At 45.7% G+C, this 24330-nt stretch overlaps 1 protein-coding gene across 2 annotated transcripts; it reads right to left on the minus strand.

Moving 5' to 3' along the window:
• Positions 1 to 1444: 1444 nt before the first annotated feature.
• On the minus strand, positions 1445 to 13860 carry CHMP7 (charged multivesicular body protein 7). Of its 2 annotated transcripts, XM_059926873.1 has the most exons (10): positions 13496 to 13860; positions 11404 to 11575; positions 5989 to 6174; positions 5719 to 5852; positions 4812 to 4860; positions 4457 to 4576; positions 4068 to 4166; positions 3796 to 3856; positions 3122 to 3301; positions 1445 to 2894 (listed from the first exon to the last, which is right to left on the minus strand). In XM_059926873.1, the coding sequence occupies exons 1-10, from the start codon at positions 13792 to 13794 to the stop codon at positions 2842 to 2844; spliced, it is 1353 nt and encodes a 450-aa protein (XP_059782856.1). In that variant the 5' UTR covers positions 13795 to 13860; the 3' UTR covers positions 1445 to 2841. The 2 variants fall into 2 exon arrangements, with proteins under 2 accessions (XP_059782856.1, XP_059782857.1); XM_059926874.1 differs by lacking the exon at positions 3796 to 3856.
• Positions 13861 to 24330: the final 10470 nt, after the last annotated feature.

The following is a 24330-nucleotide window of genomic DNA, read 5'->3' on the forward strand; positions in this document are numbered from 1 at the left end:
CTCCGCACACCACATTCATGTCCCCAGCTGGCAGGGACTGGGGACTCTCCGGCCACCTTTCCAGGCATGGCTTTGCTGTGGCACTGCCCTGACTCTCGTCACGAGGCAGCAAGGATTCAAGAGAAGGGAGAAGCAGACTGCTCAGAGGACCCTAAGACCATCAGAATTTCCGGATCACCTTGTCTGTCTGCGTCTCTTTATGAATGAGAAATGAGAGGCCCCGTGTTTCCAAAGCCACCAGTTAGTGGCGGAGTTGAGAACTGGAGCCAAGTTTCCCGATCCGCATCAGGACCAGTCCCTACCTGATTAGCTACATTTTCTCTCCCTACTTGATCTCAGTGGAATTAAGGATGTATGATATTCTAAAACTTGTAGATTGCTTGACAAGATTTTAAAAACGCAAGGAAATAGTCAAGGGAAATGAGAGCTTGGGCCCCCCCCCCCGAGCCCTTAACTTGAAATAGTTGTTCCCTGAATGTCCTTGCTGTGTATCTGGACCCCATAGGGAACTTCACTCCCAATAGGACAGCATCTGAACCTGATTCATCTGGACCTGATCTCTCTCCACATAGAAGAAAACTCACCAGCTCCCTTATTAAACCGAGTCAACTCCTTCAAGAGGAGAGAATCCTGAGGCCAGACCCAGGCCCCCCACGGGAATCCAATGCCGAAAATGCAGCCACGACCAGACGGCGGCTCCTTGTCTTCCCTCTGACCCAAGCCCAGGCTCAACCTCTTCTCTTAACTTCCTGTTGCACAGCAAAGAACCAGGATGAAACATTGAAGCAAGGACTCCTTATCGGCTCAGGTCAGCAAGAGAAAGAGTAACAGGAGAGCAGACAAGAGACTCAAAGTCTAGGCACTTACACTTTTGGGGGCGGAGAGGGTTCCCTACTACATCCGCCCCTCCCCCTGCCGCCCCCCCAGCCTGTCTTCACTCTGTTCTGTTCAAACCGTCTCTGCTCTTGGCTCCTCCGGACGCCTTTTCCTGGTTGGTTCACCTGCTAACGTACCAAGTGCTGCAGCAGATCTTCTAGCCTGTTCTAGCTCTGCTCGCAGGCTCAAAACCTGTCTCCCGCCATGGATGGCAAACCCCACGCATGTAACAGGCGCTGAGTAAATACTGGTGCCAGACTAAAATATGGTACGATCACACGGGCCGAGGAAAGTGGGTCATTTAGAGGGAAGAGGGAAAGGAAAAGAGTAAGGAAAATGATGACACGTTCTTAAACAAAAGAGGCCATTTAATAACAGCGTCGGCGTGAGAGCCATCAGGTAGGCTGACCACTTTCCCAGCAGCTGGGGACTCCCGCTAGGAAGCCAGTCAGCCTTCTCCTGTGGCGTCAGTGAAAGAACCCGTGTGTGCATGCTGGAGGTGAGGGTGGGGATGCAGGAAGGACCAAGGCACTGTGTACAACCTAAAAAAGAGACGAGGACGAGGCGCTCAGGGTTTTTCTTTTAATTATTTACCAGATAAAAAAAGAAAAAAATAGTGATTGTTTCTCTTCACCCCCAACATTTCAGTTTCCCAAGGCCGAGTGGGAGAGAAACTTGTTGAACAGTGATTTGTGCTCCTGGCCTGGAGCACATTCCTCCCCTCTGTTCTCCGTCACCCTAAGCAGGAAGGGCAGGGCCGAGCGCCAGGCAGGCGTCTGGGACTGCGTGGCAGAGCGGCAGTGTGGCTGGTGTCTTTTCTTCTCCCTGCTGCCAGCGCACTCAGGCCCCCTCCTGCCTGTCCCCCTCCGCCATCCTCTCCCACGCGTCAAAGGAAGTAGGAAGACGGGCCTTCAGGAGGCGGGGCCGGGCGCAGAGCAGGACCGGGGGAGCACACAGCAGACGTGGCCGAGGCCACTGTCCTCTGCTTCTATTGCACATCCTGGCTCGGATCCCCTGCCCCGAGTGGTGGGCTACAACGTAAAATGCTTCTGAAATTCAAACAACCTGCTGTTGTCTGCCAGGCTCAAGAAGGGGAGGTGTGCTGTTGTGTGGCTTCTTCTGATTTACGTATTTAAGTTATATTTAATTTATTCACCACGGGGGCAAGGCAAAGATGATGCCTTTTTAAGAAAGCATATGGGGTTTGGACACCCGGGGCCCTGTAGTCACCTGGGCTTCTCCTCGTCAAGTTCAAAAGACCAAGAGTAACCATCTCTCCAGTCAGCAGATCTTCTTTTGCATAAGATGGAAGAGGCGGCAGTGGCCACCAACCCCACAAGCCCCCTCTCCAACTGTCACGACTCTGAGCCACTCAGGGGTTACCTCTCTTTCTGAACACCTGGAGAATCTGAACCCCAGGGGAGAACCTCTCACACTGCGTGTTTCTCCATAACGTGGCAGCTGTTTGATTCTCCTTCTTCTCGCTACCAATGGAAACAGAGTGGGGCTGGGAAGAGCTGTGTAACGGACCTACCGACAGAATAAACTCCTCTAAACACAGTGAGGGTGGGGGACGAGGACAGATTTTGATTTGGCAAAGCTGCACCAATCTTTCGCCTTCGCTGGCCGGAACAAAGCTGGTGGGGGAAGACAAACCTAACTGAGCCCGTGGCAGGAGCCGCAGGCTATGAGAGACGACAGGGCAAACACAGAACTGTATAAACTGCGGCACTATAAAGACGAGAAGGCAGGGCCATGAGCCCAGCTGGCAGCACGCCTCGGGAGCACGCTTCCGGAAATTCTATCCCGTAGTAAGTGGTAGTATCCAGATACATCAGAATGGTTGTCCTTCCTCCTCTTTCCAACACATTCCGAGAGTTTCTCGTTTAAATAACTATGTACACACACACAAGCCTGGTCTCTCTTTGACATGAGGGTCCTTCACTTGAGGGTCCTACAATGGCTTTAGAGAGTCGGTTCCAATTGTCTTTTTGGAGATTTACTGCTTGGGACCAAACCTGCAAGGAGAAGAAATGACTGAACTCTATACCAGGTAGATCTTTGAGATGAAAGCATCCCAGTGTTTAAGGGACCGAGTCTGAATAATAAGCCCACAACTCCCTCACCCGACTTCGGTACCCTGGCAGATTGGGCAACGGGGCTGGGAAACGTTAACCTCGAGCCTCGCTACTGTCAGCCAGAGGACCACAAGCCCACCAGCAGCCCTGGGAATACAGCTCCGTACCTCCCTCTGATAAGGACAGTTTCTCAAGTTCAGCTTCAAGTTCAGCGTCCGAGATCCTAGGGGTAGGCACACTGTTGGTATGAAACATCTCCTGGGGGTTGTCGGGCAGATCCAAAGGTTCTTTGGTGGTGTCCTGAAGGAGGATGTCCAATTCCTTCTCCAGTTCCTCACTGTCAAAGTCTGGAAAGAAAAGACGACATAAGGACACGTAAAGTCCAGGGAGGAAATGCATTAATGAGTCAAGGATTGAGGACTGCAAACCCAGCTCGGCTTTACAAAAGATGCCCAGGCCTCCTTGAAGGTTTATTAAAAAAATCATGTGAGTTGGGAGGCAGAGGACACCTTCAAGCAGATACGCTTTTTCCATACACAGAGCTGAGTCATCAAGGAGGTGTATTTTGCTAACACCACGGAATGGACCCTGCTTCTCCTTGCCCTTGAAGAGGCCTAGGGAGTAAGGGACGCCGGAGCACCAGGGGGTCGTTAGCACAGCCTGTCAAGGAGGAAATGCCAATTCCTTCTCCTTACTCCTGTGGAGAAGCCCCACAGAGAGGGGAGGGTGGGCCAGCCCTGCCTGCACCAAAAAAACCAGATCCACGGCCGCACCTATCACAGCACAAGGAGCTGAAGTCATCTTAGAGAGGAAAGAAGACGGAATCACCATGTCAACTCACCTAAGCCATTGGTCACCCCACCAGCCAGAGTCTGAGAAACTTCGTCCTGGGTGTCACACAGCTGTAAGAGAAAAGCACAAGGCCTTGAACTCTGAATGGTCTTTGGGTCTCAGTGTTCAGGGTTACAAAGTAATGCTGCCCCATTGGAGAATCAAGGAAAGCGCCCTCAAGTTCACAAGGTAAGCAGTTTGGGAAAGAAGGAGGTACGACAAAGTCACTTCTGTTCTCAGGAACTGCCTTGTGTAGGTGTGTCCTCCCACCCCCTCCTGTACCTCTTGGATCTGATCCACAAGGCTCTCTGCCTTCTCCACTGTGACATCCTTCATGGAGAGTTTCAGTGCTCCTACCCCGGCCTGATACGCATTGAAAACCTGAAGAGAAAGCAAAGTTATCAGTGCAGATAAAGAACACTGGGAAAAATACAGACAATATTGTTTCATCTCCAAAAGAAAGCTTTGTGTTTTTTTTTCCCCACCCATGCATGATTCACCCCATGTCCACTGAGGCCAAAACTGCCCAATGGGAGAGGCAAAGGCAGTCCCAGGCATATCCTGAAAGAACCCAGGCCTCCTCCAAACAGCAAAGCCAGCCACAGCGGAGGGGACGAGCGGTGGACACCGCAGAGACCAGCCAAGCACTGGGGCAGAGGGGCAGTGGCTACCATCTGATCTGTCTGCGAGGCATAGATCCGGTCCAGGATGCCTTGAACAGTGTCCAGCTTGGCATGCAGGGCTTCGATGCGCTTCTCCGTCCGCTGCTTGGCCTTGAGAGACCTCAGGGCCTGGGGGGGGGGGGGGTGTGGAGACATGGTCATGGTCAGGGTCAGACCGGGCAGGCCAAAGGGCTAGAGGAAGAGAGCACTTCCCAGATGATAAGACCACCCCGGGTTTGTAAAACAGGCTGTGGTGCCTGGGCCACCCGCAGACTGTTCCCCCCGAGAAGGTCGCTCCCTGAACCGGGCCTCCTCTTGCTGTGGGCACAGGTACACAGCTGTGGGGGGAAGAGAGAGAACTCACCAGCTGCTTCTTTCCTGCTCGGCATGCCCGGCGGGCTTCTTCTTTATACCTACGAACAAAGGGACAGCTCAAGACGACGAGGCCAGAGGATGCGGGTGGCAGGGTCCTGAAGTGTCCCCAAGAGTAGCACTTTTAGTGAAGGTACTTTCAGATCTGAAGATCAAATTCATTCCACCCAATGGCCAGAAAAACGATGCCCAACAGCCCACCGCCAAACCCCTGCAGCAAGCTGAGATGCGGGCTGGGCGGGTCTGCCCGTGGGAAAGGCAAAGGACCAAGGAAAAGCTGTTTCAACCCACAGCGGGGGCGGGGCGGGTGGGCGGGGGTGTGCAAACATGCTGAACGAGGCACCCTGAAGACAAATGCCCATCCTGGGAGCCAGGAGGTAGGGAGTGACTTCCTAACACCACCAATGACGCTGGCCTTCCCACAACATGGGGTTTCTCCCACTGTAAGAGGGCGTGAACAAGCACATTCTAATTCCATGTCTACATACCCTACTTTTTGGAGAAGTGGTAATGTGCCTTTAGCAGGGACGCCTTGCACAGTCATTGGAGGGGAAGAGCAGAGGTCCCTCAGCAAGACCCCTGGAAGGCAGAGACCTGTCTCGTTCACCACCGTATCCCCAAGTCCCCAAGACAAGGCCTAGCTCAATAAACACTGGTTAAATGGATACTGGCACGGAAGAGCATAAACGTAGTGTTAAAAGCTGTACTCTTTGGGGGAGGAATTCATTTTTTTCTCCTTTGTGATAGTCTGTGCTTTCCATGATGGCTGCACCGAACAGTCAGTACTTTCACAATTAGTAAAAAAAAAAAAACAAAAACCTTTTTTTTTTAAGCGCCCACGGACACCAGCTCTAAGGGCCAGGGTGGGGGTCAAGGGTGCTCAGCTCAGGGGGAGTTACCTCTCTGCTTCCTGGGATAAGGACTCCACCTTGCGCGACAGCAGCTGTTCGCTCTGCATCAGCTGGTAAACCCCGACGTCTACGTCGTTGACAGGAGAGACCTTGGCGTGTGGGCCCCGGGCAAACTTCACAATCTGAGGGACAGGGACAAATTACTGCTGCCCCGACCCCAAATGCTGAGAAATCACCAGGCAGGGGTGCTGGCGGGCATGTCAGTACACACTGAACAAGTCCTCGGTGACTCAGGGAAGGAGCAGCGAGTTTCCATACCTTCTCCCCATTCTGCTCAAGGACGGTGACTCGCTTCTCTTTCTGCAGCTGCAGCAACACCAAGTAGAAGGTCCTCTCGTCCAGACAGGAGCCCGCACAGAGGGTGCTCAGCTCCGACAGGGCCACCACGGGGTGGGAGGAGAGAGGGGAGTTCTGATACAGACGATACACCTCCTCAGCCTTCTCCTGCAGGGAAAGTGAAAGGTGCTTGCGGGCCCTGATCGCTGCCCACGGAACCCGGAGAGCCCTGACCCCATGCTTCAGATCCACGATCACACAAAGCAAGAGCAGGGGAGCACCGACCCTGTCTTCAGCTTTGGAAAAGGAAAAAGGATTTGTGTTTTTTTAAACCTCGGAGGAAAGTCTGGGGAACACGGATGAAATGAGGTACGTAATATATTGGGAGACAGATGTGTGCTTGCCCTTCCATCTAGGACTTCATGTCTCTGCAGCTCCCTGGCCCGTGGTCCCCCAAGGGGAGAATGAGGTGGTGTGGTGGGGTGCAATGGCCAGGAATGAGAGCCAAGGCCCGGTGGCTGGCCTAGCCCGTGTGACCCTGGACCAGTCAGTCTCACTGGTCCTCAGCATCCCACTCACCAACTGGAGAAGGTGGATGAGATGATATTTAAATTCCCTGCCAATCCTGGTCTCTCCATTTTTATGCCAAATGGCAACCCTGTAAACTGGAACATTATTGAGTCTATAAAGAGTCTTATGTGACAAATGGGTGGGATAGGATTTTTGTGAGAAGTCTAAGAAATACAAGTTCCAAAAAACAATGCCACTGTCTTCCTCTTTCATGGAAATTACTCTCTCGGTCTCCTGTAAACAAGAAATATTTACTGAAGTATGCACAGAATGCTATGAAAATACAGGGAAGGAATACCCAAGGAGTTCATAAATTGCTCACACACAAAAAAAGATTGTTGAGCAGAATCCTGTAGGGTGAATAAGTCATTAGGTGAAGTCAGTGAGAAGGGCATCGTGGGAAGAGGGATGGTCATGAGTCCCTCAACGGCAGGGAGTCTGAGTCAGTGTGGTGTTTATGGATGCGGGTGGGAAGGGCTGAGAAAGCAGAAGCCCTTCTACCTCATACAAAGTGTAATGTATCTTCTATGCTGTCCTTTACTCTGCAGATGGTGGGTAGTCCCTGAAGGGAAGGCCATGGCTAGATTAACAGAGATGTAGCTGACAACGGGGAAAGGATGGATTGTGGGAGTTAGGCTCAGAGGCAGGGAGACCACTGATGCAAGAGAATACGAGGGACTTAACAGGGCAATGGGAATAGGGACAAAGAGGGAGGGATTCAAGCAAAAGTTAAAAGATAAAACTGGCAGTCCATGGTGACTGGGTCTGGGGGGAAAGGCGAAAGAGGAATCTACGATGACTCCTGGCCTCTGGCTTGAGTGACTGGGTGGATTGACAGGAAGAATTCAGGAGGAAAAGCATACTTTAAAGGCAAGACAAAACATTCCATTTTGGACATGTTGGTTTGGGGTGCTTGAGATTGTACAAGAGATAATTGGATATAAAAATCTGAAGCTCGAAGGAGACGCCAGGACAGGAGATATATTAATCTGAAAGTCCTCAGCATACAGAAGGTAGTTAAAATCGCAAGTATAAATGAGTTACCCAAGGAAATGCAGAGAGCAAAGTAATAAGCTGAAGGAAGACCAACGTTCAAAACGTTCAGGAGATGAAGGAACTCACAAAAGCGATGCAGAAACTGCTTGGGGAGAACCAAGGAGAACCTGCGTTGCAGTGACAACAAAGTCAAGGTAATGGAAAATTTTAAGCAGTGAGTGGTCAACAGTATCCAAGGCAGCAGAAGAGTCTAATAAGACAGAAACTAGAGCTTTCATTAGATCTGACTGTGCTGTCAGATAAAAACATTTACTACAAAGCTACTGTAGTAAGAACGGTGTGCTGTCCACACACACATACATTAATGGTACACAAAAGTAACAAATGATGTTAAGACAACTGGCTACCCATTTAGAAGAAAACAGTTTTTCTCTACCACATATACAAAAATACATACCGAATTACTAAAACTTAAATTGAGAAAATGAAAGTATAAAATAATTCAAAGAAAATATTTTAAAAATCTGGTAACCTTGAAGTAGAGGATGCCTTCCTAAGCAAGAGCAGAAATTCAAGAGCCATAAAGGAAAATGTGAGAACTCTGACTGCAGAAATATAAAAACGTTTATATAGTAAAAGACATCATAAATAAAAATAAAAAGCAAACAAGAGACTGGGAAACAATATTAACATCCCTAATACTAAATATATTATATATCTATCTATCCCTAATAAAGAACTCCTACAAATTAATATAAAAGACAAAGAATCCAAAATAAAAACAGGCAAAGGATATAAAGAGGCAATTCACAGAAAGGAATATGTAAATGGCCGGTAGATAGGTGAAAAGATGCTCAAATCACAAATAGGAAGTATCATTTTTGTTCATCAAATGGGCAAAATTTGAAAGATTGCTGGTATCCAGTGCTGGCAAGGATATGAAGAGACTGGACACTTTAATGCAATCTTCATGAAAGTGTAAATTTATACAAACTTTTGAAAAGTAATTTGGCAATTTCTGTTAAAATTTAAAATGTACATATGCATTTCTAGAAATCAATTCCATAAAAATAAAAGTAGAAGTACATACATGTAGGCACAAGGCTGTCAAAGAAGTATCTTTTTGTAGTAGGGAGAAATTGGAATGACTCAAATATCCATTTGGTAACTATTGCATAAATTGTGGCGTGTTTATAGATTATTCTGCAGCCATCCAAAAGAATGAAGTAGATCTATATTGAGTAGGGACCTGGAAAGATGCTCATGATATACTAAGGTGAAAAGTAAAAAAAAAGGAGGTTGCAGACCACTAGGTGAAAGCAGATTCCATTTCTGGAAAAAAAATGGAGTGTATGTACATAGATATGTATGTATGTGTATATTCATTTATTTACTTAACTAATATTTACTGACTCTCTACTATGTACCAGGCACTGTTCCCAGAACCCATGGAACTTCTCCTTCTGGTAGGGGAGACAGCTTATATAGTAGATAAGTAAACAAGTAAATAAGATTTCCAGGAAGTATTAAATGCCAACAAGAAGATACAATGGAAAGTAATATAATAGGCTCAATAAGAAAAGATGCATGTGTTTTTACAGACACAAGCAGGAAGGGAATGGACCCAAAGAGATGGAAATGGGACGAATAGAATGGAAACTTTAACTTCTTTCTTTAAATTTTTAAATAGCAAAATCTATGGGCAATTTTTACTTTTTGGTATTTTTTTCAAATAAAATTAAAAGTTGCTGGCTGCTTTCTGTGTTTAGACTTGGGAAAATCAATTTACCACAGAAACGGGCTTTTTTGCTTTATAAAAGTATCCAGATAAGACCCTTTATTTTCGCACATGAAAACAAGTCTCTAACCCAGGAGAAAACTGCATCTTTGAGGTCACCATATATTTGATAGCAGATATCACCGAAAGAGAATAAGTGTGAAGTGTTCTATTTAGTGATGTAAGCTGGGTACAGATTTAACAGTCCATGCCCCTGAAGAGCTAAATTTATTTTTCTACCTAAATAGGATTAGACTACTTTGCTGTCAAAAAGTATTGTTTGTTCTTAGAAGACCTATGTAATTCCACTCCCACCCCCATCTCTGCGTTTGCTCTCAAAAGACTGAGTCCAAAATCACATCTGTGGGGATAAATGGATCTACCTCTCTTTGCTCCAGACTGGAGGACCCCGGAGGTAAAAGACCACAAGGAGGGATGGAGCTGGCCCAGAACCACCTAAAACACCCCACAGTTTCTGTGGGGTCCTGGTTGAGCCCCGGAGGTCCTGGAGGTCAGGGCCCTGGGCGGGGAGGGGGTGCAGCGCAAAGGGGGAGAGGTGTTCCCCTGAAGAAAATGCATGCTGCTCAGTCAAAACTCCCGGGGGGACAGAGAGAGTTGGTAGATTTTGGAGACCTGCTCCCCAAGCCAAAGGGTGGTGCTGGGGGGACGTCTGTGGAGGTGAGGAGAAACTGGAGCTTCTCACGGGGCAGGGGCGGGGGATTCCGACCTGTGTCCAGCGGTGTGGAAGCCTCCAGGGCTATGCAAGGGCCCTGAGGTTGGGCTTGGTCTGTGAGTTTCAAAAATAACCAGTCTCCGAGTCTACTTCTGCCACCTGGTGTTCAGTCAACTTTATAAACACACACATGCACACACTTAAGGCTACTATAACCTCGCCCACAGCAATCGGGTGGAATGATGGGGGTGAAGCAGGTCTGCCCTGGGTTAAAGGGTGTGTGGAGGTGAGGACGTGGGGACAACAAGGAGAGACAGAGCGGTGACTAGGAGGGGCCCCAGGTCCCGCAAGGAGTCATCCTGAGATGGGAGAACCAGAGTGGGTTTAGAGGCTGAAGAAGGAGAGCACCGACAGAGAGGGGGAAGGAATATACAGATCTGCAGGGTCACAGACGCCACAAAGGGTAGGGACAGACTCGAGAGCACACGTGGAACACAGGAAGGACACTTCATCCTCTGAGCTTGGGGAGAAAGCAGGGCTCAGAGGAAGTCAAACTGGAGGTGGGCGGACAGACAGCCGAAGGCACGACTAAGGGGTTCTACCTTCTCAGTGCGGAGACTACAGAGAATGCAAGGTGTGTGGGAGGGCCGGGGAGGGGACAAGAACACTGGCCTGCGGAGTGGCTCCCAGGGCCCTCCTAAAGCTGGGGACCTTGAAAGGGGCCCCAGGCTTGGCGATACAGCGATGTTCTCTGGCAGGGATGGTGGACCATGGGGCTGATCTAAGGTGGCTGATTTGCTGGTGTCTCTGGTGTGGCCCGAGAGAGCTGCAGAGGCGCCCGAGGGTGTTGATAAGGGAAGCAGTCAAGCATCAGCTGCATGCTCTGGGCTGCGGACAGAAGGCAGGCCAGGAGGAAGCCGACCGACCAGGAGAGCATGAAGGGATCAAGGGCCTGGTGGCTTCTTTGATGGAGGTAAGTAAGCACAAAAGAAGGACATCTGAGCCTAGTTCCCTGATTTAGGGGAAGGCAAAGCTGAAAGTCTAAGGTCCTCAGAAAGAAATTTTTGCACATAAACTACAGAAGGCAAAGCATTTTCTAAACTTTTTATCATTAATCCCTACAAATACAGAAAAGAATCAACTGTGTGTTAACTGACAATTCCTAGACAGAGGCTCACCCTTGAAATGGACAGGTCCAACTAACAACTAAATACTACAAAGTACAGCGAAAGGGAGGTTAGATAAACTCAGTTATCAACTCTGTCACTGTGTAAAAAAGATCTGTTCTTTTTCTAACCATTCACCCAAGCAACCCAAGGAACGTGGAGGGTCCTGCCATCACTCCAGAAGACACCCAGACCTCTTGCTTCTGAACACCCACCTTAAGAAGCTCCAGGGCCACGAGCACCTCCTCGGCAGGAACCTTATTATCCCCTAGCATATTGGAAAGAGTCCACTTGAGGGGCTTCAGCAGGAAGACTCCGACCCCCCAGGAGATCCAGCTGCTGTCTACACTGGCCATGAAGTCTGACTCCCGCTGCAGCTGCCCTCGACTGCAGGCAAAGAAAGAAAAAGACATGTAGTAGGCTTACTGCAATGTCCCCACCTCCCTCCTTACCCGCAAAGAGGAACTTGATCATCCTCATAAACACCATTTACCAGGCACCTACTCCGTGCCACCTACTGGGAGCAGTACGGTTTATGCTCCAGCTCTAAGCCTCACAATTTTCTGCAAGAAAAAACTGAGGGACTGAGAAGATGACAGAGGCCAAAGCTAAACTATAATTTGGCTCCAAAATGCAAGCTCTCCACTAAGACTACAGAGAGGCACAGGAGGCCACACAGCCTATGCTGAGACTTCCCGTTACAAACGGAGCTCAAAACGATAAAATGAAAACAACAATAATGGATTAACATCAAGAGCAAGACATGACGAAGAATACCAAGGCATTCAGAGAAAGGGTTTTCTGCTATTCCTAAATTGGGTGGAGATAAGACATAAGCATTTCATGGTACTAGGGTTAAGTAGCTAAATTTACTGAATGCTTCCCATGGGCCAGTCAATATGCTAAGGGCTACATAAGGAGTATCTCTTCAAATACTCAATAAACCTAAGTATAATTATCATCACATTTTATAACTGATCAAACTGAGGCTTATGGAGGGGCATATAATTTTTCCTCTGTCACATAATTTAGCACATGGCAGAGCCAAGATTTGCACCCAGGCCATCTGGCCCTCACGCAAAGCTGTTACCCACTCTGCTATGCTGCTTCTATGGAAAAATATCTCCCTGAGAAATTCTTCAGGTCCCAGACCCCATCAAACCCCAAGAGGCATCAGTGGAGTGCCAGCAGTCAGGAGAGGAGAAATCGAGGTACTAAAGGTCTCTGGGTGGGAAGTGGCAGAGGATGGTCCTGTTGTAATACGGAAGCCCAGACTCTTCCTGCCCCTCACTGACTTTTTCAGCTACTGTCTCCCCACGTTGGGCATGAACTGAAACTGCCCACAGTACACTTTCCTAGAAAGGTGAAGTTCCAGAAATGGCTTGCCCCATCAATGTCAGCCAAGGGAAGGGGGCTGGGGAGAAGGGAGATCTCTTAATCAGGAAGAGCAGAGAGCTAAAAGCAACATATCAAAGTTGACTTTCGTCTTCAGTCACGGAGGGAGTCACTGTGCTAGCGAGGCTGCTCTGGGTATGACATATACAACGTGAAGTGCAAATGCTTTAGAATCAGAAGACCAGGGGTCCAGCCCCGGCATGACCTCTATCCAGCTGTGTAACCCCCAGCAAGTCGCTCGATCTCTCTGTGGCTCAGCTTCCTCTTCTGTCTGCTGAGGATAATTCTGTCACCTCACCCACAGGACTGCTGAGGGAGCCAGATGGTGTATGCATAATACCTGCCCGCTACAAAGTGCAGTACGTCTGTTTGATGTGCATGCTACCGCCTCAGGAACCTCCAAAACCCTGCACCTGTCGCACAGGTAGCACCTACAGGACCTTCTCGGGTCACCAAGAGAGGCCAGACACATGACCTGTGGCGCGGATGGGGTGGAGGCTGCTGGCAAGACCCGTACAGGCCTCTTCCCCACCACTACCTTCTTCTTAGCTCTGCCCTTCCTTAGTTCAATAAATCCTGTCTCACAGACCTTCTGTTCCGGGGTTATTCAAATGTGGAAGCCACTATGAAATAACTACATAACGGGATTCCAGTCCAGACAAATCACTGTCACCTCCGCCAGGCTGGCTTCTCCTCTTACCGTCTGGATCTCATCTAATCAGGCTATCCTGGCCCCTCAATCTCCCCCCATACCCCGCCTCCCTCTCCCTCCAAACACCCCTAACCCGGCCTCCTTCTTCGCCCACTGAGCAAACACAGACGGCTCCTGGAGGCCAGACCCCGGGCTGGGCGAACGACCTGGGTCCCTGCCCGCGGGGAGCTGCCCCGCCCCCGGAACGGGCCCGCCCTCACCGCATCAGGTCCTGCAGCACGGTGGCCAGCCCCAGCGGGACGCTGCCCTTGCGCTGAAAGGCCTCCTGCAAGTCCCGCAGACGCAGGCGCACCACCCCCTGGCGGCGGCTGTGGCTCAGCACCAACGGCGCCCAGAAGCCCATCTTGCTGTCCCAGTCGGTGCTGTTCACTTCGCGACTCCTTTTGAAAGCGGAGAACAGGAAGGACAAGCGCTCCTCATCCTCCTCCCACTCGGGGGGCAGTAGGCCCGCCGGGTCTCCCCCGGCCGGGGCCTCGGCGTCCCGCTCCGGGGACCACATTGGAACCCCAGCCCAGCCGAGGCTCCGAACACAGCACTGACCCTGATCCTCTTCCGCCCTGGTTCCTTCCCGGCTTCCGTTCCTGGGCCGCCTCCTCCCCTGTCATTACGTCACCGCCGCGTGAAATAAGTCCCGTGCTTCCTCACAGCGCATGCGTGTCTCTACCGGCTTGCGCCAGGAGGCGGGATGATGACCCTATTTTCCGAGAAACTCGGAGCGCTTGCGCCGACCCCTCCTCCCGCAGCCTTTGTGCGGAAAGGAGGACGTAGCGCTTGCGCGGCGGGTAAGTGCGTGTCGCGACCTCTCGGTAATCGTGGAGTTTGGCATAGTGTTGTAGAGAGGCAAACGATTATGCTCAGACTTGCGGTGGTTTCAGGTAGTAGGACTGGAGAGTCCCGCTAAGGGGCGCCAGAGGTACCAGGATCGCCCGCGTGGATCACCGTTTAGTGCTCCTAGACCAGGCGTTCTTACTTCGGACGTTTAATTTAAACTTCCAAGTTAGCTTCCGTTTACCGTAATATCAGCGGATAAACGAAACTGTTGGTCACTCAAGCTCTGTGACAGTGTATACGCCGAATTTCAGGGATATATAAGCTTCTACTTGCTCCCCACCTTCTGGAGTGTCCCTCTGTTTCCTTCTCAGAATCAGTATCCTGTGGATCCCTTAAGATCCAGCTCAATTCTGATCGTCCTTGAGGGACTTCCCTGGCGGTCCAGTGGTTAAGACTCCGCGATTCCACTGCAGGGGGCATGGGTTCCATCCCTGGTGAGGGAACTAAGATCCCACATACCTCGCGGCGCTCCCCCTCCCCCCCTCCCAATCTTCCTTGGAACCGTTTCCGACTGTCCTGATGATCTCTTTCCTGGACTGAACAATTTAGCATTTACTAGTCTGTGTCCTGATATTTAAGCAATGGCTTAAATATCTACCACGCATAGTGGTTCCGTAGAAATATTTCATAAACTGAAAGGTGAGTAACTTGAGTCTTGCCTTTCTAATATCTTAGGATCTTGTTCGAGTCTCACAAAAAAAAATCTCAGCAAGAAACACGTCCAGTGTGTTAAGAATAAATTGGTTTTCTTTTTAACTGAACCATTTAAAAGGCGAAAGGAGGCCTCCGCACGCATACTGGCTCTCGGGACTGTGGGGCGGCGAGGCTGCGCGCTCTTCTCGGAGCCGCTCGCTGCAGGAGCGAGTCCGGTGCCCCAGCCCAAGCCCGCGAAGCCGCCGCCGCCCCGCGACGACCACCGCCGCCCCTGCCCTGCCGCCGCCGCCTCGGGACCAGCGGTATGATTAGGCCACAGTCTTCAATGAGTAGACGTATTCCTCAGATCTGTGGTGTTCTTGGTCACACGTGTATGGAGTTTCTGAAGGGCAGTGGAGATTACTGCCAGGCACAGCACGACCTCTATGCAGACAAGTGAACTGTAGAAATTCATTATACTCCACAAAGATGCCCCCATAAGAGTGGTTAGAAACAGTGATTATTTAATGTCTGTCTATAAATCTCATTTTGTGCTGTTATAGAACACCTCCATTTTGAAAATCTGCCTGTACAGAAGCACATGTTTTTTAAGGTCTCCAGGCAAAAAAGCCTTATAGTTAATTTTAATGTTTGCACTTTGGGGGTAGAAATACTTTGTTATTGTAGCGAAAACAATTCTTAATCGCAAAATTTCTGAAATTCTTGTAATTTTTTTTCATACTTACCTGAAGTTGTTTACCAACTTATTTTTGTTTGAAGTGTGATTCCCAACCTCTCTTGCTAAAAAAAAAAAAAGAAGTGGGTCTCTGCTAATGAATTGAGCAGACATTTAATATTTTATACGCTTTTTGAGCTGTGTGACTTAATATTTGGATACTTGACCATTTGTTTTATTATGTAATGGATAAAATGGTGATGTGTATTAACATTAGCTCAACCATATATTTATACTGTCTGGGAACGTGGTTATAGTTCTGTGGGAGAAATAATTTGTCATTGTTCACCAGCTTGTAAAAATCTAGTGTGAGAGCTTAAACATTAAATAAGTAATGAAATGCAAAAAAAAAAAAAAAAAAAAAGAGTGAAAGGAGTTTCTTGTTTAATGGAACCAGGTAACAATCATCAGAGTTGAATGTAAATTTGGCTTCTGCCTCTCACTGGCTGTGTGACCTTGATCAAGTACCTAAACTTTCTGAGTCTCTTCTGTAAAATAATATTTCCTAATAGGGCTGTTTGAAGGAAATGTTATGATGTATGTAAAATACCTAGCACATAATGTAGTAGGTGCTATCACTGAGTGGCAGGATGTTTAGTAGTTGGGACTCAGTGTAAGGAAGAATTTTAATAAGCATTTTGAAGGAAGGGAAGGGATATGATTGGTTACATGAATGAATGTGTCCATCGATACTAATGTGTTGTGTTATAGTCTTACAAGTACTTTCACAGTCAGTATCTCATTTAATACTTGTAACAACTGACAGAAATTTTCCTCGACCCCGCTCTGGACAGGTTCCTCTGAAGGCTCTTCTTAACTATACCTGCCCACCTTGGCCCATAAAGACATGAACAAACACTAACATGGTTTCTGGCAGCTCAAGCCATATTCTTTGGATGACCCTAGCCCCCCTTAACATGGCTACCTGAGAAAACTCAAGGTTGTCAAAAAATTTACTGTATGTTCCAGCCAACACCTGAAGACAGAGCTCCTGTCTCCTGGCCTCTGTGGGAGGGGAGGAGTCTTACTTTGATAAGCCCTAGTGAGCAAACCCAAATGAGTTTTACAGGGCTCAACCTTCCCTTACAGTGGTTTGTAATTTTTCACTGCCCTGACCCTACTGAGACACCCTCACCCTCTTCCCTATTCCCTTGTTCTCCCTTTAAAGAGCCCAGTCACCTCTGTACAAATGAAAGTTGAGTATCACCCTGGGCTCTTTTCTCTATTGCAATAGTATATTACTGATTAAAATCTATCCTGAGCACTTTAACTGGTGTTTGGCTTTGTAAACAAAGACCAGACTTTGACACAACACTGTGAGATGTTCTGGCACTTTTTCCATTTTTCAGAAGAGAAACTTGAACCACGACTATTTTGAGTCCGGTGGAGAACATTCCAGAAACGAAGAATAGTATGTAATGTGAGCAAATGAGTTGTGCCCTGAGAACCATATTTTGACCATGCTCTCATGTCCTATAAAATGGCCGGTTGGTTTGTGTCATGAGAGAGACCAGGTTGTTTTCTCCCTTAGGTCTCTGAGTCTGATAAAATAGTCCTGCTCCTAAGCGTTTTCAGGAGAGCAAAGTTGTATACCTGTGACCACCTGTATCTCAAAGTGCCACTGGGTTCCTGACACCTCTGGGTGCAGAGTTCTCTGCTTCCACCTGTTGGAGATTGGAAGAGCTACTGGGAGTGGTGGAGAATGGAAAGAAAGCTCTGCTGATCCTGAGAGGGGCGGCTGGGTATATGGCAAGCTCTTTCACTCTGCCGGGCTTCCAACTGCTACACTCTTCCTCTGCTCTGCAGGACTGGCTCTTTTTCATCCTTAGGTCACAGCCTAAAGGTCACTTCACCAGAAAGGCCTTGTCTGAACACCCCATCTAACATAGCACCCTTGGCATTTTAGGATGGATGGGTCAGTTTGACAACACCTGCTGGTTAATCTTAACATCACAAAAGGAAAGACAACCCAACATTACTTGCCTCCCGAAGTAATGTGATGGAAAGTACACAGAACCACCTATGAAGTATTTTTGTCAAAAAATTGAACCTTAATCTGATCAAGGCATTAGATCTAAGTACTAGTTGATGGAGGTTAAAAAAAAAAAAACTCAGAAGGTAGAGGAACATGTTAGTGAAAACTGAGGTTGCAATTAGCAAAATCCAGACTGGGGTATTCTAGATAATGACCTTGTTTTTTCAAAAAAATAATGGCAACAACGAGAGTTTTAATGGGCACTGTTATTAGATCTGATTTGGGTCCAATTTACACAAACAATCATAAAAACCCATCTATGATCATTAGATACTTTCAGTATTAAACTGCGTATTTGATGATATTAGCAAATTGAGTGCAATGATATGGTGATTATGTTTTATTAAAAGTATATCTTATAGATACATCTAAAGTATTTATGAGAGAGACTGTATGATACTTGTGGCAGGAGGTTGAGTGGAGGACAGTAGAGAAGTATCAGTGAGTATAAATTTCATATTTTGTACGCAGCACATTGCTCGACACTTAGATATTATTCAATTTTAAAAAAAATAAATCACCTAGACCTGCATTCTTGTTTCATCTCTATTAGTAAAGAGCTGCATGGCCTCAGACAAGCAGGTTTCCTCTCAGATTCCTCCTCTGTGAATTAAAGGTTTTTATGTTACGATCTTGAGTTTTTTTCTAGCGCCCACCTCCTGCTTCTAAATGTAGTATCTACTGTAGATGTGTGATTGCAGAAGTTCTTTAGTTCTGCGGAGTCTGAAGAACAAAATGCCACCTAGACATCAGCGTATCATGGCAGTGATACTGATGCTCCAATATGTTTTTGGCCGGACACCGAAGCAGCCTCACTTCAGCCATAAAGCACAAACTCTGCAGACGCTACTACAGTGCCTCCGTGCTGCACGATGCTCCGTGTCATCTCACCTGCTTATTGGGGATGCTTCATCATTCTTGTAGAAATATGCATGCCCTGTTGCATTATCCAGTTATTTCTAGTTCTTATCTCTACGATTTACAGCCATTAGGACTTGGCTAAAAGAGGACTGAGAAGGAAAATACATTATTCTTAGCCTACAAGGTTTATAGGGGAAGAAGCCAGGCACCGCTGTGTTATGGGAGACTTCCCTGATCTTTCTTTCCTCTTCCTTCCTTCTTGCTCCAGGCTGGATTGGGTGTCCCTCCTTATTTTTCTATAACCTGTGTACCTCTCTATTATTTAATGTGCCACATTGTTTTCTAAATTTCTGTTTGTGTGCCTGTCTCTCTGACTAGCTTAAGTGCCTTCCTGGTAGGGACTGTGTTCTTAATTATGTTTGTTTCGAGCACAGTGCCTGGCACATCCTAAGGACTCAGTTTGTTGAATGAATAAATGAATGAATTTAATTGATCAAACTATGAGTAAAGAAACAATTTCATCAAGGCCTATCCTTTACAGCATAAGAATATTTATCCAAATATAATGTACTAATACAGTAATTGTATCTTTTATTTATTTGAACGACTATTTGTTTCTTAGCTGTTTGGGGCTGAAATGCCTCTAAATTTAATTGCCTGCATGTTCAGACAGAGGGGTTAGAGCAATCACAGATGTGGGAAATCCCCTTTCTTCTTTCTTCAAAACTTGCAAACCACAGGAGGTTGTTGCTATCTACCCATTAACAACTATGATCTTCTAGAATGCCTCAGTGACCATTTGTGAAACTATTCAGTTTTACTCCAAAGAAATTATCCCTTTTTAATCTCACTGTCTTCTCTTCCACTCTTTCCTTCTAAATTGTTCTATATTTCCAGTCCAGAACGTAAGTAACTTGGAAGTCATCACTTTGTCCAAACAAGAAAAGAGCTGAAAAAACAATAAATTAACAACTCTTAGATCCATCAGAGAATTGAGATCAAAGGGCAAACTTCTACTACAAAAATTGGAGAGAAAGACAGGCAGATACAGAGAATCACAACTTACTAGAGCAGAAACCTACAGGCAAAATCCTCCTTGGGAACCAGTATCAAAGTAGGAAAACCAGTAGTGTATGTGTGGATAAATCTGAAAATTAAAGACACCAGGGAAGGCCAGTCTTAGAGGGAATCCCCAGACTATTGTGTTTTACTTCCAGGAGCTCTACCAGGTTCTCACAGTGAAGATTAAAACAAAAACAAAAACAAAAACAAAAACCTCTTGCTTTCTGCAGGGAAAGGGGGAAAGTATCATTTTGAAGTAATGTTAGATTTTTCTAAAGGCCTGCCTTCAAGAGAAACTTTTTCTTTTCACCAGCACTATGCAGTTTTATTAACCATTCAAGTACAATAGCATCTGGTAAGATCTGGACAAAATTGGGATTTAAAAGTTTCGGCATCTAACAGTTTGAAAGAAGTCACTACTTACTCTTCTCACAAATGTGTTTTCACAGAGCCAAAACAGTACTAGCCATTTAACCCAGTGCACCAAGTGTACGGAAGTAGAAAAGATGCAACAAGAAAAATAGATACATTAGAAAGACGTCAACACTGTAGAAAAAAGAGTAGAACACTTTTAGTTTCTCCCCTTTAGCCCCTAAAATAATATCATCCAGTATGGATCTACCTATACAGTCCTACCTCAGCCTCTAGAATATTTGTCAAGAGGCAAAAATAAAATGACACTGGCCGGTACAGTCTTTGGATATGTGAGAACTGGGGGGGGGGGGGGGGAGGGGGAGTCTCATCAGCAGGGTCTTTTCATGTCTTGACAGCTCATTTCTTCATATTGCTGAATAACATTCTCTTATCTGAATGTACCACGGTTTATTTACCCATTCACCTACTGAAGGACATCTTGGTTGCTTCCAGGTTTTGGCAATTATGAATAAAGCTGCTGTAAACATCCATGTGCATGTTTTTGTGTGGACATACATTTTTAACTCATTTGGGGTAAATACCAAGATATAAACCTTAGAATCAGTTAATTGATATCCACAAAATAAGATTTTGACTGGGATTATGTTGAATCTGTAGATCAACTTGGGAAGAATTGACATCTTGACAATATTGAGTCTTCCTATCCATGAAAATAGAACATCTCTCCATTTATTTAGCTCTTCTTTCATCAGTGCTTTGTAGTCTTCCTCATGCAGATTTGAATATATTTTGTTAGATTTATGCCTAAGAATTTCAATTTTGGGGGTGCTAATGTAAATTGTATTGTGTTTTCCATTTCAAAATCCACTTGTTCATTACTGGTATGTAAGAAGGCAATTAACTTTTATACATTAACGTTGTATCCTGCAACCTTGCTACAAATGCTCATTAGTTCCATTGAGGGTTTTTTGGGTTTTTTTTTTTTTTTTGAGTCTTCTGGATTTCCTACATAAACAATCATGTCATCTGCAAACAAAGACAGTTTTATTTCTTCCATCCCAATCTGTATACCTTTTATTTCTTAATGCATTAGCTATGACTTCCAGCATGGTGTTGAAAAAGAGTGGTGAGAGGGGACATGCTTGTTTTGTTCCTGATCTTAGGGGGAAAGCTTCTAGTTTCTCACCATTTAGTATGATGTTAGCTGTATGTTTTTTGGTTGATGTTCTTTATCAAGTTGATGAACTTCCCCGCTCTTCCTAGTTTGCTGAGAGTTTTTATCATGAATGGGTGCTGGATCTTATCAAATGCTTTTCTGCATCTTTTGATATAAACATACAGTTTTTTTCTTTAGCTTGTTGATGTGGTGGATTACATTGAATGATTTTCAAATACTGAACCAGCCTTGCATACCTGGGATAAATCCCACTTGGTCATGGTGTATAATTCTTCTTATGCTTGGCTAGATTTGCTAATATTTTGTTGGGGATTTTTCATCTATATTTGAGAGATATTGGTCTGTAGTTGTCTTTTCTTGTAATGTCTTTGTCTGGTTTTGATATTAGGGTAATGCTGGCCTCATAGAATGAGTTAGGAAGTATTCTCTCTGCTTCTATCTTCTGGAAGAGATTATGGAGAATTGGAATAATTTCTTCTTTAAATGGTTGGTAGAACTCACCTGTGAACCCATCTGGGCTTGGTGCTTCCTGTTTGGGTAGTTTATTAATTACTGATTTGATTTCTTTAATAGATATAGGCCAATTTAGATTGTCTATTTCTTCTTGTGTAAGTTTTTGTAGATTGTTTCTTTCAAGGAATTTGTCCATTTTATCTGGGTTATCAAATTTATAGGCATAGACTTGTTCAGAATATTCCTTTATTATTCTGTCAGCATCCCTGGGATCAATAGTTATGGTCTCTGTTTCTCTCTCTTCCCCCCCACCCCGTCCCCTCAACCTCACGAGAGATTTCTCAATTTTACTGATCTTTTCAAAGAGACAGCTTGGTCTGGTTGGTATTCTTTACTAATTTCCTGTTTTCAGTTGTATTGATTTTTGCTCTAATTTTTATTTGTTCTTTTCTTCCTCTTACTTTGAATTTAACTTGCTCTTTTTTTTTTCTAGTTTTCTAAGGTGGAATCTTAGATTATTGATTTTAGATCTTCCTTCTTTTCTGATATGTGCATTCATTACTATAAATTTCCTTCCATGCACTGCTTGTGCTGCAGCCCACAAAGTTTAATAAATTTTATTTTTATTTCCATTTAGTTCAAAATATTTAATTTCTCTCAATCCTTTTTCATTCGACCATGTGTGGTTTAGCAATTATTGTTTAATTTCCAAGTATCTGGGGATTTTCTAGATGTTTCTGTTATAGATTTCTATAGTTTTATTCCATTGTGGTTTGAGAGCAGACATTGTAGGATTTTTATTCCTTAAAACTTGGTAAGGGGTGTTTTATGGTCCAGAATGTGATCTATCTTGGTGAATGTTCCATGTCAGCTTGATAAGAATGTGTATTCTGCTACTGTTGGATAAAGTAGACTATAGATGTCAATTAGATGCAGTTGATTAATGGTGTTGTTGAGCTCAGCTAGGTCCTTACTGATTCTCTGCCTGATGGATCTGCCCATTACTGATAGAGGCTGCTGAAGTCTTCAGCTTTAATAGTAGATTCATTTATTTCTCCTTGCATTTCTGTCAATTTTTGCCTCACGTATATTTTGACACTCTGTTGTTAGGTGCATTCACATTAAGGATTGCGAAGTTTTCTTGGAGAATTGACCTTTTTTTTTTTCATTGCATGTTACCCCTCTTTATCCCTGATGATTTTCCTTCCTCTGAAGTCTGCTTTGTCTGAAATTAATATAGGCATTCCACCGTTCTAGTTTTAGTGTTAGTATATTTTTCTCTACAGCTTTACTTTTTGTCTATCTGTGTCTGCATCGCTTTTTTTCTTTTCTTTTCTTTTTTTGTAGACATCATACAGTTGAGTGTTGTTTGTTTTTATCCACTCTGTCAGTCTCTGTCTTTTAGTTGGGGTATTTAGACCACTGATGTTTTTAATTATTATTTATATAGTTGAATTATATATCTATGAGATTTGTTACTATTCTCTATTCATTGCCTTGTTCTTTGTTTCTTGTATTGACTTCCACTTTTTCTGGCTTCTATGGGTTTAATTGAACATTTTATATGATTTCATTTTTAACCTCTGTTAGCATATAAGTTTTACTTCTTTTTTTTTTTTTTTAAACTTTCTGAGTAGTTGTCTGTTGGTTTACAATATGCACTTAAAACTAATCCAGCCGGACTTCCCTGGTGGCACAGTGGTTAAGAATCCGCCTGCCAATGCAGGGGACACGGGTTCAAGCCCTGGTCCAGGAAGATCCCACATGCCACAGAGCAACTAAGCCCGTGCGCCACAACTACTGAGCCTGCGCTCTAGAGCCCGCGAGCCACAACTACTGAGCCTGAGCGCCGCAACTACTGAAGCCCGTGGGCCTAGAACCCATGCTTTGCAACAAGAGAAGCCACCGCAATGAGAAGCCCGCACACCACAATGAAGAGTAGCCCCCGCTCACCGCAACCAGAGAAAGCCCGAGCACAGCAACGAAGACCCAATGCAGTAAAAATTTAAAAAAAAACCTAATCCAAGTCCTTTTCCTAATAACACTATATCACTTCACAGGTAGTGCAAGTACACTATAGCAGTGTCATCCCAATTCCTTCCTCCCATCCCTTATAACACTGCTTTCATTCATTTCACTTATCAAGAAGTTATAATCACTAGATACATTTTTGCTAGAATTATTTTGAACAAACTGTTATCTGTTAGATCAAATAAGAATAAGTAACCTTAGAATATAGTTTGTCTCTAATCTGAATGAGACAATTAAATTTTATAGCAATATAACTAAAAAACAGTTGTGGGCGTCCCTGGTGGCGCAGTGGTTGAGAGTCTGCCTGCCAATGCAGGGGACACGGGTTCGAGCCCTGGCCTGGGAAGATCCCACATGCCGCGGAGCGACTAGGCCCATGAGCCACAATTGCTGGGCCTGCGCGTCTGGAGCCTGTGCTCCGCAGCAAGAGAGGCCGCAATAGTGAGAAGCCTGCGCACCGCGATGAAGAGTGGCCCCCGCTTGCCACAACTAGAGAGAGCCCTTGCACAGAAACGAAGACCCAACACAGCCAAAAATAAATAAATAAATAAATAAAATTAAAAAAAAAAAAAAACAGTTGTCACTGCAGAATCAGAAAGTGTATTATGATTATATTTACTAGTGGGTAAGCTGCATGATGACAGTCTTTTGTTGTTGTTGTTGTTTGCCCTGGGTGTCCAGAGTCTAAATAGTTACTGGTCCATAGTCAGTGTTCAATAAAGAACAGTTGAATGTAGAACTTTCTTTCAAAAAAAAATAAGAAGTAGGGACTTCCCTGGTGGCACAGTGGTTAAGACTCCGTGCTCCCAGTGGCAGGGGCCTGGGTTCGATCCCTGGTCAG

Source organism: Balaenoptera ricei, chromosome 6, assembly GCF_028023285.1.
Source record: "Balaenoptera ricei isolate mBalRic1 chromosome 6, mBalRic1.hap2, whole genome shotgun sequence".
Taxonomy (NCBI): domain Eukaryota; kingdom Metazoa; phylum Chordata; class Mammalia; order Artiodactyla; family Balaenopteridae; genus Balaenoptera; species Balaenoptera ricei.